The sequence below is a fragment of the Abramis brama genome (assembly GCF_963993115.1).
Source record: "Abramis brama genome assembly, chromosome: 20".
Classification (NCBI taxonomy): domain Eukaryota; kingdom Metazoa; phylum Chordata; class Actinopteri; order Cypriniformes; family Leuciscidae; genus Abramis; species Abramis brama.
In genome coordinates this window covers 23,763,254-23,778,747 of record NC_139982.1, presented here as the reverse complement: position 1 = coordinate 23,778,747, position 15,494 = coordinate 23,763,254, and the positions used below count along the sequence as shown (strand labels likewise).

Here is a 15,494-nt window from a genome sequence, read left to right as displayed (position 1 = left end):
GTAAACTTGACAGTGCTTATCAGTGCAAAAACCGACACTATGCTAGGTGGTTGCTAATGTGTTCTGGGTGATTGCTAGGGCGTTTCTATGTTACATGGGTGTACTGGGTAGTTCTTAGGGTGTTGCTAGGTGGTTGCTTTACACTTTTTGAAGAAATTGTAAGTGGTGCTTGTCAGTGCAAAAGCCTACACTATGCAAGGTTGTTGAAAGTGGTTGCTAGGGTGTTTCTAGGCGGATACTTGAATGTTCTGGGTTGTTGCCAGGGCATTGCTACAGTAGGTGGTTGCTGTACACTTTCTGAAGAAAGGGTAAATGGTGCTTATCAGTGCAAAAGCTGACACTATACTAGGTTGTTGTGCGTGGTTGCTAATGTGTTGTTATGCAGATGCTAGGGTGTTCTGGGTAGTTGTTAGGGTGTTGCTATGTGGTTGCAGTACCCTTTTTTAAAAGAAATTGTGAATGAATCCTGTCAGAGCAAAAGCCAGCACTAGGTGTTATGAGAAGTTTGTAGAATGTTTTAGTGCAGGTTGCATGGAGGTTGCTAGGGTGTTCTGAGTGGTTGCTAGGGCATTGCTATGATGTTTTGGGTGGTTACTAAGGCAGTGCAATGTTATTGTTAGGGTGTTCAGGTATCATTTCGATTCAGTAGTAAGTTTGAGGACTTCTAATCCTTAGTATGAGCAATAATAGTCTTTGAAATAGTCAACATTTAGCAAAGCAAGTGGCACAAGGGATGTGTCTGGTATCTGAATGCAGCTAGCATCAATAAATGCAGTAATGTGAGAAAAGCTTGAGGGAATCTCTTCTAATGATTAGTTAACTTAAAAATCAATTTGCAATCCTACTTTGCTACACAACCAATGTAAACAGCACCCACTGTACAACCCAGTTCGATCAGTGATTCGTGTATGTCCTTGATCAATAACTGTACACCACAGTTTGATCATTGTAGTTCTTATAACCCCTCGATAATACAGTATACATCCTGTTGTTTTGACATATATGCTGAAAATGCACATTTACTATTGACTACATGTCTTTTGCAATGACTGACAGCTGCGCTGGAGGAAAACCCCCTCTTTCCTTATTCACTGGAATAGCTGAGTGCCCCATTATTATACTCCTCAGTCCTCCTGTAATTATTGAAAAGGTCAAAGGGCACCAGGCCTTCCTCCTCCAAGGGGGTTTGTGTGCCAGAGTTCCAAAGATCCAGGAAGTGACAGAGCCATGTCACCTTTGACATATTGACAAATATTCATGTTCATGAAAGACGCATAAACTGGGTTAGCTGGCGCGATCAATATCAAACTCTACATCAGTCAATGACAGACAAACATATTCAGCATTAGGATAGTGTGGTATGAGGTCAAATTATACAGGCAAGCTTTGAATGTGATTTACCCATACATATATCACACTTTCTCATATTACAACATCTATAAAGCCTGTATAAAATATTTTGTTTTATTTTTGTAATTTTAACCCCCAAAATTCCAAATATTCACAATGAATGGTTTGAATCAGCTGCTGTTTTATAATGGAAATGAATGTGTCACTGTCAGAGAAGAAGGTCCAAAGAAGTGTGGACCTGTGCCCCCTTCACTAATTACCCCAGCCTCCCTATAGTCAATTCATTTCATAATGATTCCTGGCAAGCTGCTGCAATTGGGAGAACTCTGCAGGGGACAACAAATGCCCAGTGACCACTACCGAGGCCCCAAACCCCACTGCATTATGTGGAATTAGTGTGTATTGATTCATCCTTTCTAGATTATGGATTTGTTCCCTTATTCATTACTTTTGGAGGTCAGCTAACGGTCATCTTTTTAAAAAGGGATTAGTTTTACTGTACTGTACTTTGTGTGTGGTTTGGACTGCTAGTAAATGTATTTGAATATTGACTTTAATGAATACTTCTTTAAAGTCAATATGCAATCCATTTTACCTCCATAAAGTGACACATTTCCGAGTGATAAAGTGTATTTAACTTTTCTTTTATCCATCTGGAAATAATTGGATTGTGAAAGATGTTAACATTTCTTTTTTTGATTATCAAGAGCAAATACAAATTGCTAAAAAAAAAAAGGGGGATTTTTTGCTGTGGCCATATATTATTTTATTTATTAAATAACAATAAATATATTAAATATATAAATATTTGGATATTAGTTTCAAGTCCAATTGAAATATCTTTATTCATACAGTATATATATATATATATATATATATATATACACATGTAGTCAGTATAAATACTATATATTATATATAGGCTATATTTTACATTCTCTTTGAAGCTCTTTTTGAACATACAACAGAGAATCTGAGCAGCACAACATCACAAACACTGTATGCGGTATATGTACATCTCCCGAGGGAGAATCATCCTGACATGAGAGGATTTCATCTTGATCCATCCTTTGAGAGCATTCATCATATTTTATCACCAAAAAAAGGTTTAGCGATGAATATGCACAACAAAGGCACCTAACACTGCTATACAACCAACCAAAACACCCACTCACCCACCAGCACATCCACCATCCCACATTCACCAATACAACTCTGCTCTGAATGGAATACAGCAGTAATGATCTGACGCTTGCTCTCCTGTGCTGAACAGACAAGAGAGCAGTGCTGGTGATGCCAGGCTCTGTCAGTATAGAGCTGGATGACAGAAGGCATGGAAGCCTGAACAGCCTGGTTGCCATGGAATTGAAATTCTCTTTCAGCTTGCTTTCCCTGCCTCCCTCACCCACTGTTCTTCAAAGAATGTCTCTTCTCTCACACACATGCATACACAATAATGACAACCGTGCCCATGCAAGAACAAAATAATGGTTTTAGGATGTGCATGCGAGCATGTAGGTTTGATCTCTTTTACTCAGCATTGTCACTGCATTAATTAAACAATTAAATAAACAGTATTCAATCTGTATAGTTATTTCTATAGTATAGTATTTCAAAGAGCATCTCATCTTTATCATAGTCAAGTCAAGTTTATATGAATAAATGAATAAAGTTTAAATGAATAAATGGACATAAAATGAAATAAAATAACTGGTTCATAAGAGGGTACTCCGGGAAGGAGTCTGTTGCAGAAGTCTACCCTGCTGAAAATGAAAAATGAGTTGCCTAAAGCTTTGTAATATTGACACAGCCGCTGTCCTTATCAACCAGATGTCAGCCCTGCTTTTGTGAACTCTGTAAACTGATACAGATTTATTAGTGATAACAATTAGCTGCAAAGATGAAAAAAGTTTTTAAATTTTTAAAATCGGCATGAAACAGAAGTTGCGATAGTCTTTTCTTTCCTATTGTGACGTATACCCGAGTTTAAGGGGTGGTATAATGCCCTTTTCACAAGTCTCTGTTGTCCCCAAAGTGTGTATGTGAAGTTTTAGCTCAAAATACCCCACAGAAATTTTCATATAGCATGTTAAAATTGTCATTTTTTTGAGGGTGAGCAAAAACGCACCGTTTTGTGTCTGTTCCTTTAAATGCAAATGAGCTGCTGCTCCCGGCACAGGGGGCGGAGCTTCAACAGCTTGCACTCACACAGACATGCACTGAAAATTTCAAAAACTTTTAGCCTTTTATGTTCAAACTGTAGTCAGACAATGATGGAGAGACTCAAGAAGAGGTGACAACATGTAGAATGCAACAGGACATTTCTGAATGGTTAGTTGATGAATTTATGTAGCTTATATGTAGTTATCTTCTAGTCATTGATTAGCATATTCTGTCTTGATAATCTATAAATGTTCTGGGGGCGGGGTTTATGTAAATTTTAGGGTTGGTGATGTCACTAACCCTGGAGGAATGTCGTGTAGACCAGCCGTTTGTTGTAGTCCTTAAAAAGCGATTTCTTTAAAAGCAAATTTCTTCCTTTGCTTTGAACCTTGAGTGTTGTAACTTTGCAGATGGTGTTTATGCTCTAACAGCAACATTACACACTAACTAAAGTTAAAAAAGTGAAATCATAATCAACCACCCCTTTAAACGGCCTCTCCAACAAGAAAAAATTTAGGACTGGGCTTGATTTTATCCATCTGGAATTTGATTGGATGGTTGTGTTTTGCTGTTGCTGTGATGTCATGTGAGTGACAGGTTGTCCCGCCCTCGCGCCTGTAAACACATCATGAGAGAAGAGATTTACTTGCAAGATGGAAATCTTCGTTATATCATTTATAACGAAAGCTGCAATATTTCATTAAAATAAATAAAAATAAAATAAATAAATATTGATATCATGGTGACTTTAAGGCTGTTAAAGTTAACGTGTTAAACTAAAGATTTTTGATATACCGGGTGTTGTAAGGCACTATTCTCTGTAAAACTGTTTTGGAACAATGTTAATTATAAAAAGAAAATTCTACAAATACATTTGAACTTTTTTATTATAATATATACATATTTGGAAACATCTGTGCTAGACCATACAGCCAAACTGATATATGGACAAGCTCTTGCTTATAAACATTTATTATAAAATCTATGCAAATAACGCTGCCAAATTCATTGGCTGTCTGACCTATCGCGTGCGCTTCCGGTGAAAGGTGCAACCCAATGGCTGTCCGTCTTTTTACCTCTCGACTCCTCTGCTATGCTCTCTGACCCCAGTGGCAGCGTCGTTCATTGCACTCGTCTCTCTCGGGCTCCCCCTCTTCCCACGTCGAGGCTGTTCTCTCTCGTCTGTCTCCCTCCTTCCTCGTCTGTCGCATTTCAGTGAGAGTGCTAGTGGAGAGAGACCCCGGGGGTCGAAGGTTCTGCCCTGCCCGCCGCGACCTCAACCCCTCACGGCTTCCGAAATACCCGATGACCGTCGTCTTTGACACATCAGCGGACAACCCCCGAGCGGTTCTGGGCCAAAAGAGAAGGTACACACAAGTCGCTTTTGAAGAAGATCGCTAGGGGAAAAATAGCGAGGCACAAAGCGGTAATGGGTTAGAGGTGGCTGGTTGTCATATTCGAGGGAAATCGTTTAGAATTATCTCGAAATAACATTGGAACATTTTTAAACCAGCGCAGCGGACACATTATAACATTTTCGCAGTGATACATTGTAACATTTTCGCGCCGTCAAGTTTCTTTCACGTTCATAGCTCTGCATCTGAATAGAGGAATTATGTGGAAAACGGTTATGTTTATTGATTATTATGTGCTCAGGATTACTCGTGCCTTGCTTTGTGCACAAATTTACATGTTATTTACGGGTTATTTATGCTATCTGAATGAACGTTTTTGATTCAGTTGCCTCATAGTAAGAAGAACAGATTTTGCATTAACAGTACAATGAAATATAGACTTTCCTCGTGCAGTCTGACGCCAGTTTAGAAGCTTGGCTTTTGTTGACTGATAATTATGGATTCAGAGGCTTCCAGCTCACCGCGAGCTGTTGGTCATGAGTGTTATTAATGTGACCGGTCTCAAGTCTTCCAGGGAGGGTGAGCAAAGTTCAAGTTTATGGCAAAAGGTTAGCCCGCCTGAGACTGTGTGAGTGAGGCGGTGCAGCTGAACAAAATAAATGGATGCAGGTAACAATGAGGGAGGTCTCCCCCCCCCACTAAAACAATCTTGTGTATGTCTTTTAATTACCTACAAAACATATTAACATGACTTAAGAATGATAAATAGATAAAATGATACATTTTTAAACAATGAATTGAGCTTTTGTCTTTGTTGTCATAGGGAGAAGGCAGTAAAGCATTGTGGGAAAGGTACATTTGACAGTTTGAAATCCATGTTGCAAGAACAACAGGAAGCAGAGCTGAGGTTCTCAACCAAGGGAAAATGATGAAGAATAAGTTATGTAATGGATAAAATACAGTTAGATGGGAATTATTACAAAATACACCCTGACAGGATGTTTAGGACCCAAACGCCAAGCGCAACAGATTTTAAAATGTTTTATTTTTTATTTAACTCTCACAGCAATCAATGTTTCTTCTTCTATTGATCATATTTAGCACAATTTAAAATATTTTGCTCTATTTCAAGTTGTCTGTTATTCAGCTCTTTATTTCTTACTGGTTCTTTATTATTCCAAGTACATTTTGGGACTCCTGAACTTTTAAATTTTTACTTCACTATTTTTTTATTACTTCACTGTTAAGTGAGCATAAAACCTTTGATAGATGGCCAAGGTTTTATGCTCACCATATATGCTTGCACTGATATGAAAAGTTCTTAATCTAACTATATATATATATATATAAAAAAAATATAAAGAACATTTTTTTTTCATAAACTGATATAATACTTCTCTTGTGAAAATATACAACGCCCCTAAAGGGATAAGATGAGAGAAATAAGATAGGAGGGAAATTATGTCAATGTTCTTGTGTTTTGCTTTCAAAACTTTAATCTTTTCTCTTTTCCAGCAAAAGTATTGCGTTCCTTCGTGAAACTTTGCTTTTTTCCTTCCAGCTCATATTATTTCAATCATCAGTTTCTCGGTGCAACAAAATTTTTGCGTTCTCGCACAAATACAAATTTCTTGTGGAATGCAGATTCATTAAACTTATTTTTTTCCACATCACCATGTCCACTTAGGGCTCCGAAAAATTGATTGCTGAGCTCTCTGGTTTTTTTGTTGTTGAGTATAACATTTTTATTTTTCAATATAACATAGAATATATCAGTAGCAGCAGATATAAGATAATTTCTACCAAAAAGTCATATATTAAACTTGCATTGAGGACAGATTACGGAATATTTTGTTGATACTCCGTACCTTCTTGTTTAATTTGGATTTGGATTTGCATTATTAACGTTTTGCATCTTGGTGTCCCTGTATGTGGTGACTCAGATCCAAGCCTTGGGACTAAAGGATGCTTGCTCACCGGATCTGTAGTGTACCACTGTGACCTGCTCATGCCCCAACCAGAGGTGCCATGGCTCGCAGAATATCCTCGCAGGGGAAGGTCACCATCTCTGTGGATGAGTACAGCTCCAACCCGACCCAGGCCTTCACCCACTACAACATCAACCAGAGCCGCTTCCAGCCCCCTCACGTCCACATGTGAGTGTCTATGTACAGTGTTCCTGTAACTGAAACATTTTTTTTAATTGATTGATTGAAGACAGAACAGAATGCTGACAGAGAGGACATCTGGCCGCTTTTGTCTCGTCTCACCCCGCCAGGTGATCAGAGGCTCCTGCGGCTTCACTTCTGTTGTAATGAATTAAATTGACCTTTTTAACTTAATAGTGTTGCAGATTAGGCGTTTTAATGATATTTTTGAGGGGTCCATAACAAGATAATGGCACTGTATAAATCCAGTCCAGTTTCAAATTGGATATTTGTTAATTATTCGTTCTTTGTTTATAGCCATGAACTGTCTTTCAGACTGAACACAAGACATATAACCATTTTAGGTTGTGTATATATCAAATCAATACATTTACATTTTTTTTTTTTTCTTTCAGCATTTGTGCCTAAATTTCTTGTAATTGTAATAGAGATCTTAGGGCTAAAACAGTGTAAGACTGTTATTAACCAGAGGAAGGTCAAAGGTTAGTTGAGTTGATTAGCTCTTTAACAATAGCTCTTTGACCTCAGGGTCAGAGCTCACCTCTAAAAAACCTGATTATTGACTGATGCTGATGATGGCATAATGAGGCCCGGTGCAGATCCTAAAGAATGGAGCAGCCTGATTAGCCGAGCCTTTGCTGCTTTAATGGTACCATGCAATTAAGGCAGATCAGCGCAAGCAAAAGGGATCGACCAGGATGCATGTGCCATTGAATTGCTTTTAGCTTAAGTGTGGAAGAAACATCCATTTGTCGTTAAATTCTATTATGTAACCCGATGCAATGTACTTTTGTACAGATGTGCACTACAGAGCAATTTATCAGCGCAATAAATGGCAATAATGCTGGGAAAACAAGTAGACTATGACATGATTCACAAAAAAGAATCTCAAAAATGGGATGTTCCTCCTTACACTTTCAATTCTCACTTGAATTTAATAGCAAACCTGTATGTCTTTTTAATAATTTTTGACACAAGTGTTTTTTCGCCTTTACAATGAAAGGCAATTGGGACCAAAGTTGTTTTGGACCCCATTGACTTTCAATGTATAGTCATTTAAAATGTCTTTTTTTTTTTTTTTTGTAAAGTTGAATTTTCTTTGGTATCTTTAATCTGTTCTTAATTCGCTAATAAGTTATCTGTACATATAACAACAAATAAACATTCTTTCAGAAACAAACACACTCTTAATTTCCACAGGGTAGAGCCACTTCCCTACGATGCGCCGAAGCCCGTGGGTCATACGCGTTTCGTCTGTGTCTCAGACACGCACTCAAGGACCGATGGAATCCAGATGCCCTTTGGTGACGTGTTGCTTCACACGGGCGACTTTACAGAGCTTGGCCTGCCGTCTGAAGTGAAGAAGTTTAATGACTGGTTAGGTAAGTGCACAAAACCAGTCCTGTCACCTTTGCTGACAAGCACTTCCCCTGCTGTCACAACACAAACTCCCAAACAAAAGGTCAATATTAATGATACCGTTTAAGTCACTTCTACCAGAAATGGCAGAATTTAAAACAAAAACGGTTCATTTATGAACTTAAAAGCTGTGCTGTTTTGAGGATTTGTTTTAACTGCAAAAAACTCCCTGCAAATTGCAAATATGGCCAGTGCCCTATTTTAAGATTGATGCACATAAGTGTTGAATATTTTGTCATTTTGATGCAAAAACTGATGGTATTGTTACATAGTTTTGACTGAATTTAATAAGTTGCTATGTGCACAGCTTTTCTAACGAGTAGGAAGGCATTTGCTGTTACTGGAGGTGAAGAAGGTCAAATTGGAAATTGAAAAATGCCCATCTGTTGGCTTTAATAGGTGCCCTTCGGTCTGGTCTCGTTGTCCTCGGCAGCAATTGACTTAGATGAAATCAAGGTTCTTTAGGGTTACAGAGGTCAAAACCATTGTTTATTTGTTGAAATCAAAGTCATGCTTTCGCCTACGAATGGCAGCCACAGTGAGCTGTAAATTCACTTCCGGTTGGTCAGAGCCTTTTGATAATCTTTTTTCTTTGTTTAAGATGATGGCACTAAAGAATCTGGTCTAACATGTCACTTAGCATTTGAAGTCATATGGCCACAATATTGCAAAATATTGTCCATTTTCTGCCAAAATCTGTCATTCTCATTATCTCTCTCCTCTTACAGGCAGTCTTCCCTATGAATACAAAGTTGTCATCGCGGGAAATCACGAACTTACCTTCGATAAAGACTTTATGGCGGAACTCGTAAAGCAGGATTACTACCGTTTCCCCTCAGTGTCCAAGCTGAGGCCTGAGGATTTTGACGATGTTCAGTCCCTCCTTACAAACTGTGTGTACTTGCAGGACTCTGAGGTCACCATTAAAGGATTCAGGATATACGGGACTCCGTGGTAAGCATTTCTAAATCACTGTTATCAAATTGTTTGTTACTGCTATCTGTCGAGCAGAATATTTAGTGAAGTATCAAACATTTGAATCAGATATCCTCAGCAAAAGCATAATGAGGCTTAGTTTATGTAAAGTGACTTCTAAATTCTCTCAGCCATAACTGTGTACAACGATTTTTCCTTTCTTAACACTTCATTTGTACACAAATTCCAAGAAAAAAAGATTTGTCATTTTATTTGTTCATCAAAATTTAATAATTTGGCTAGTGTCACAAAGGCCATTTAAGTTACACCTACATATCTTGTTGAATATCCTGTTTCACTCATCAAAACATAATGTTATGGAAGTAAAATGGGTTTCAAATGTTATTTCATGTTGACTGTAGATCTTGAACTGTTACTCCTAGATGGTACATCACGGGATTGGGATTTTATTATATTTTTATTGTAATTTTTTTTTTTTTTATAGTGTATATATTAAATAATAATGGTACTTGGATAATCTGATTTGATCAGATACGGTTCTCGGTCTGAAAATATTAAGAACCACTTCTAAAATATAGAATGTAGAATGTTGCTGCTTTAAGTTTTTTGATAAAGCTCCATAAATCAGAATCAGTGCTCTGTATGTACAAAACATACGCAACATATGTGAAGTCCGTTAGTTAAGTAACAGATGACTGATTGACCCACATTAAGTTTGTGTCTGATTCATTGGAATCAAATAATGTTTATGTCTCTTGTATGATTTCTCATGGCTTATACCTTAAGATCAACTGATAGTCTACAGAGAGACCTCTGTAGACCTGGGTCATGCTAGACACCGTTGTACTCTCTGCTCTGCTGGACACGAGACATGTCCTCACTCGCTACAGATAGTGTTACACACATACGCACATTCACTCTCTCTCTTTCATTCCATCTACTGTATCTTTCTTCCTTTGTTACTCTTAACCCACACACAGACAGCCGTCATCACACATTGGCATCTTTAATGCAAAGACCTCAGCGTCTGATAAGCAGACCATTATCTCAGTTAACCCCTCACCCACTGGGCTGCCCCCCTCTCCGATGGGAGACCAACAAAGCTGTGTTAGATTTCAGGTGTGAATAGATGCCTAGCAGTGTTTGGCACGGAGAGCTTTGTGACACAATAGTCGACAGCTACTAGAAGCAGTTTATCACCTGGAGACGATGCTGACACGTCAGTTGAAATTGAATGACGGTTGTCTCTCTTCTTTTTTTTTCTCTTTTTTTTTTTGTTAAAAATATGTGTATTAATATAATGAGGTTTTTTTTTTATCATCCATTTTTTGGTCACTATATGTCCTTGGTATCTGGTTCTGCAGACCTGTTTGTGGAAGACGCATTGGGCCTCATTCATTAATAAATTCATACAAAATGCATGTTTGTGCTTAGAAAAAGTTCACATGCAAAAAAAAAAAAAAATCCCCTCATTCTAATGTAAATGAATATTATTTTGAGTAAATATTAGAAATCTCATTTGCTTAATCAATGCAGGCTGCATTGTCTTATATATTATATTTTTATTTTATTATATGAATATATTCTATATAATACTGTATATATTGTTTTAACATTAAAAGTTTATTTAGTGCTTTTGTAGTCTGGGAAAACTCTTTAAAACTTCCATATTTTTGCTTTTTCATTTGGTAGCGGTGCAGAAATTACACTTCACCTTTAAGACCTTTCAGCACTATTTGTGCAAGTAAAAGGTTGAAAACTAACAAGTAGCCTGTTTATGATGCTGTTGACCGTTTTCTGTCCCTGAAGTAGCCGCCCAAGTGGAACATAGTGTCAACCAATTTAGTTATTTTGCTTCTAATAATAATAAAGAATAAAATATTTTTTTATTAATGAACCCTGATTAATCGGAATCAATATTATAAATATTCTAAACCTCATTAGCATATTATGTTGTTATTGTCATGTTATTTATATCTTATTTTTTGTGTACACACACACACACACACACACACACACACACACACACATACATGTGTGTGCACGTCGCATATATATTCCAGTTAATATACATATTGTTTTTTTTTATTGGCTTAATCATTTTTTTTCTAAAGCCACCTTTTGTGTGTGTGGTTTCACAAACGTTACACAAAAATACGTAGACCATTAGTGAATCAAACCCACTATTTAAACCACCACGTTGTGATTTAAGTCTCTCGTAGAGCATAAACACCAAACATAAAACTATATTTTGTATGTCTATCTTCACTCTTCAGCCAGGCAGAATTAGAATGCTAATTTTGGTTAGAAGTGGGGAAACCAGACATCTGTGATGGGTGGTCTTGGTGGGGGTGCTCTTTGGTCATACTTTTCCCAGCCTCTCCTGCAGGAAGTGCTTTTTGTTCCAACACATCCTGGTGCTTTGTTGGGAGCCAGGATCAAAACGTGAGGCCGACCCCGGTGCGCCCCTCCAAGTGCATGCTCACAGTGAGCCGCTCTGACCTGCCTGACCCCGGGCCTCAGCCATCAAGGAGGTCATTTACACGGCTTCATTCTTCTTCCCTACAAAGTGCTCGCTCAGGCTTGACTCCCGTCTGGCCCAAGGTAGAAGACGAGCCTGTTTTATGTCAGTTTATTTATCAGTATTCCCTTTCATGGCAGTGCTCCCGTCGCTACATTGACCTTGGCTTGATTACTCTCTGTGTCATACCAGACAAATATCCGATATACCTTTGTATGCCTAACCAGATCATCCAATAGAAGCAGGGCTATCTTGCATAGCTTGGCAACCACTATCCTGATAACGGCGCGTTTGGTAATCCTACTTGCGTTACGCCTGATATCCACTCCGATATGGGTCGCATATATTCCAGCTTGCAGCTTTGATTGGTTTGATTAACGTGTAAGCTTGTTGTGCTAGACGGTGGTTTGGCTTTTGAAAATCAAAGGCTCTCTAATCCTCTTAGGAAAGGCAGACGTAAGTCATGTGACCTGAGTTCATCTTGGGTGAGTGTTTGCAAGGCTAGGCTACGATAGATCCTGGGGGTGCGTCTTTTCTGCTGCCATAGAAACCGTATCACGGCTTCATCCTCGGTGCTAATGTGTTTTGATTATGGTGTGCTTGTGAATGAATGATCAGGGATGATATAATAGTAATTTGTGTTTTTTTAGGGTAAACACAGCAAAGCTGTTTATCTGCATTTGTACGGATACTAGATATGAAGTGTGAGGTTTCCTCCCCCTGTGTGCGGTCAGATCATTGTGAAACTGATAGCGCTAATTACTTGGTAGGAAGTATTAGTAGCATAGGTGTCATTTAAGGTGAGGATGGTTGGGAAGTGTCCCCACCAATTTTTGCTTAGGCTGATTGTGTCCCCACCATTTTAATTAAATGGCTTGTGATATGTGTAATGCAGAGGAAGCATTGGTATAGAGTTTTAATTCTGTTACAATGAGTGCTGGAATTTATTTTTTAATGTTTTGACATTTTAATGTCAACCCCAAACCTTTGTATTAAATTATTTATTTTTCCCTTTTCAGTCAGACTGAATAGGGAAAAGGCCTTTTTACAATTGATCTATTTAGGATTTAGTTTTACATATAAAACATGGAGATGTTCCAATTTTGATCATGTATGCAAATCTTTCTCAGAAGCATAACAAATTGTTGTGTTAGCTGTAAATTATGTGAAAACTGTTGGACATTTAATATTAAAATCGAACGTATGTACAATTTACATGTGAATAACATAAAGTAGGGGTGGGCGATATGACCAAAATCTTATTTCACAATATTTTACATGATAGTGATATATATACCACGGTATAGTTCTTTTTGTTATTAAAGGATTAGTTCACTTCAGAATGAAAATTTCCTGATAATTTGTCATCCAAGATATTCATGTCTTTCTTTCTTCAGTCAAAAAGAAATGAAGGTTTTTGAGGAAAACATTGCAGGATTTTTCTCCATATAGTGGACTTCAATGGTTATCAACATGTTGAAAGTCCAAATACCAGTTTCAATGCAGCTTCAAAGGGCTCTTTACGATCCCAGCCGAGGAATAAGGGACTTATCTAGCCAAACAATCGGTCATTTTCTAAAAAAAATAAAAACATATATACTTTTTATCCACAAATGCTATTTAGCGACCAGATCTATATCTACCATCTGTATCTATGTATACCTTTTGCGATAAAATAAAACACTCCTGAAATTAGAGTAACAATTACAGAAGAATAAAATGAGGCATATTTTGTTACCTTTTGGAGCTTGAAAGGGTTCAGTTGTTTTATACTATCATCACTGACCTCGTTAGAGCTCATTTCCCAGTACATTCAAACTATAATTTTCAACATCTTCAAAATCAATATTTTGATCACTGACAGTTTCTTTACTGGATCCCCTAAGTTACACTAATATTTGATTGCGTTCAGTACTTTCTCTGCAGTAAATCGTGAGCCATTTCAAGTTTTGCTGATGATACTTCCTATTCTTTTGTTTTCTACCTGCTGTAACTATGAGTGAAACGTCACTTCATCATTGTGTATCAGACATTGCCACCTTGTGGAATAAAGGTGAATTGCACTTATTCAGTCATCAAAAATTCAATTATGCTTACACTTACACACACACCATAAAAAAATGAATGGGAAAACAGGCATTCTTTTATAATGATTTTTTTTTCTTGTTATATTGTTTATAATGAATTGATTGAGGAATAATAAGAAGGTTGGTGTCTAACTTTAAAAAATTAATAAGGAGGGTAGTGAATGACGTCCTGGATCACCAAAGACCCGAGGTATGCGTTGAATTATGTTTTTCAGGTACAATAGATTTATTTACCATCTAGTTACTAAACTAGTACAGAAATTTAATAATCATATGAAAAAATAAAATACTGCATAGTAGTAGTAGTAGCCTTTATTGTCACTTAGTCACAAGTACCAGCGAAATTAGCCATCAACCTGTCCATACAAACATACATACAATATGACAAGGGGGTAGACAGGACAGGAAGACAGGGGATTGAGGAAAAAAAATACAGCATGACATGGAGAGGTGAGGAGAAAAAAAGGTATTATTCACTGTATGAATTAAATATACATTTATTGTTATTAAAGATACAAAAGTTATTCAGTCAAGAGCAGTAAGTTATTTTCTCTTTTGTTTGATCAACATTAATGTCACAGAGAGCAGCAGGCATTTTAGGCCGAATGCATGGATTCATTATGCTAATACACAAGCGATTTACACCCAACTGTTTACATGAGTACTCCACACGATGGGCATTTTGACATAATTGTGTGTGTATTTGACCATTCAAGCACAATAAGACATGAAAGAGAACTGAATTTGGGATTAAGCAGGTATGTTTTACAAATGGCTGTGTTGGTTGGTTTGCTCTAAACTGTCAAGGCACCGTATTGGGTTTCTCATGTAAATTGGCCTCCTTTCTAAAAGATTCAATTTCCACTGGCAAGGATGAGAAATATAAACATTTTATGAAGCGTTAAATCATGTAATACACTGGCTTTAGTAAAGATGTAAGATTTGACAGGCTTGTTAATAACATCTTGAGAGCTTAATGTGCGTTAACATGTGCTGCACCTGGGTAGTGTTAGACTCTTGAAGGCCTGCTAATGAATATTAATTGACTCATCTGAATTGAATTGACTGAATTGAGATGTTGAACAGTCTGATGCTTCTCATCTCTCTTCTGATTTTCACATTCATCTATCCACAATATGATGGCTTCCACATGTTCCCTGTGAATCAATCCCATGGCCTTCGTGTTGCTAGTGCCACACTCTTCCCACTGAGTTACAGAAGCATATGCTTGTTATACTTTAGCTTGCTCATGTTTTCAATTTTTTTCATTCGTTATTGACCTTGATGGAGGAAACGCAGAACTTGCATGCTGTTCGTAAATTACCTCGTCCATCCGGTCCTCTCAGCTATCAACAGAAGCCTCTATAGAAGTAACAGTTTTCTCTGGCTACCTGCTCACGTCACTGGTTGTAAGCTGACCCCTGGTCATTTGCCAGTGATAATAAACAGCTGACATCACCTCTGCTGGGCCTGCTGGTGGCGGATGGGAGGGCAT

The 15,494-nt window shown here is 37.6% G+C and overlaps 1 protein-coding gene across 1 annotated transcript in view; it reads left to right on the top strand.

Moving 5' to 3' along the window:
* Positions 1–4,620: 4,620 nt before the first annotated feature.
* The window catches only part of mpped2 (metallophosphoesterase domain containing 2b), an 18,572-nt gene continuing 7,698 nt past the window's right edge, over positions 4,621–15,494 (top strand). Inside the window, exons 1-4 of the mRNA XM_084095389.1 lie at positions 4,621–4,880; positions 6,812–7,024; positions 8,237–8,418; positions 9,184–9,409. Of these exons, the coding sequence (XP_083951515.1) occupies positions 6,897–7,024; positions 8,237–8,418; positions 9,184–9,409 (536 nt within the window). The 5' untranslated portion in view covers positions 4,621–4,880; positions 6,812–6,896. The remainder of the gene's footprint in view (positions 4,881–6,811; positions 7,025–8,236; positions 8,419–9,183; positions 9,410–15,494) is intronic.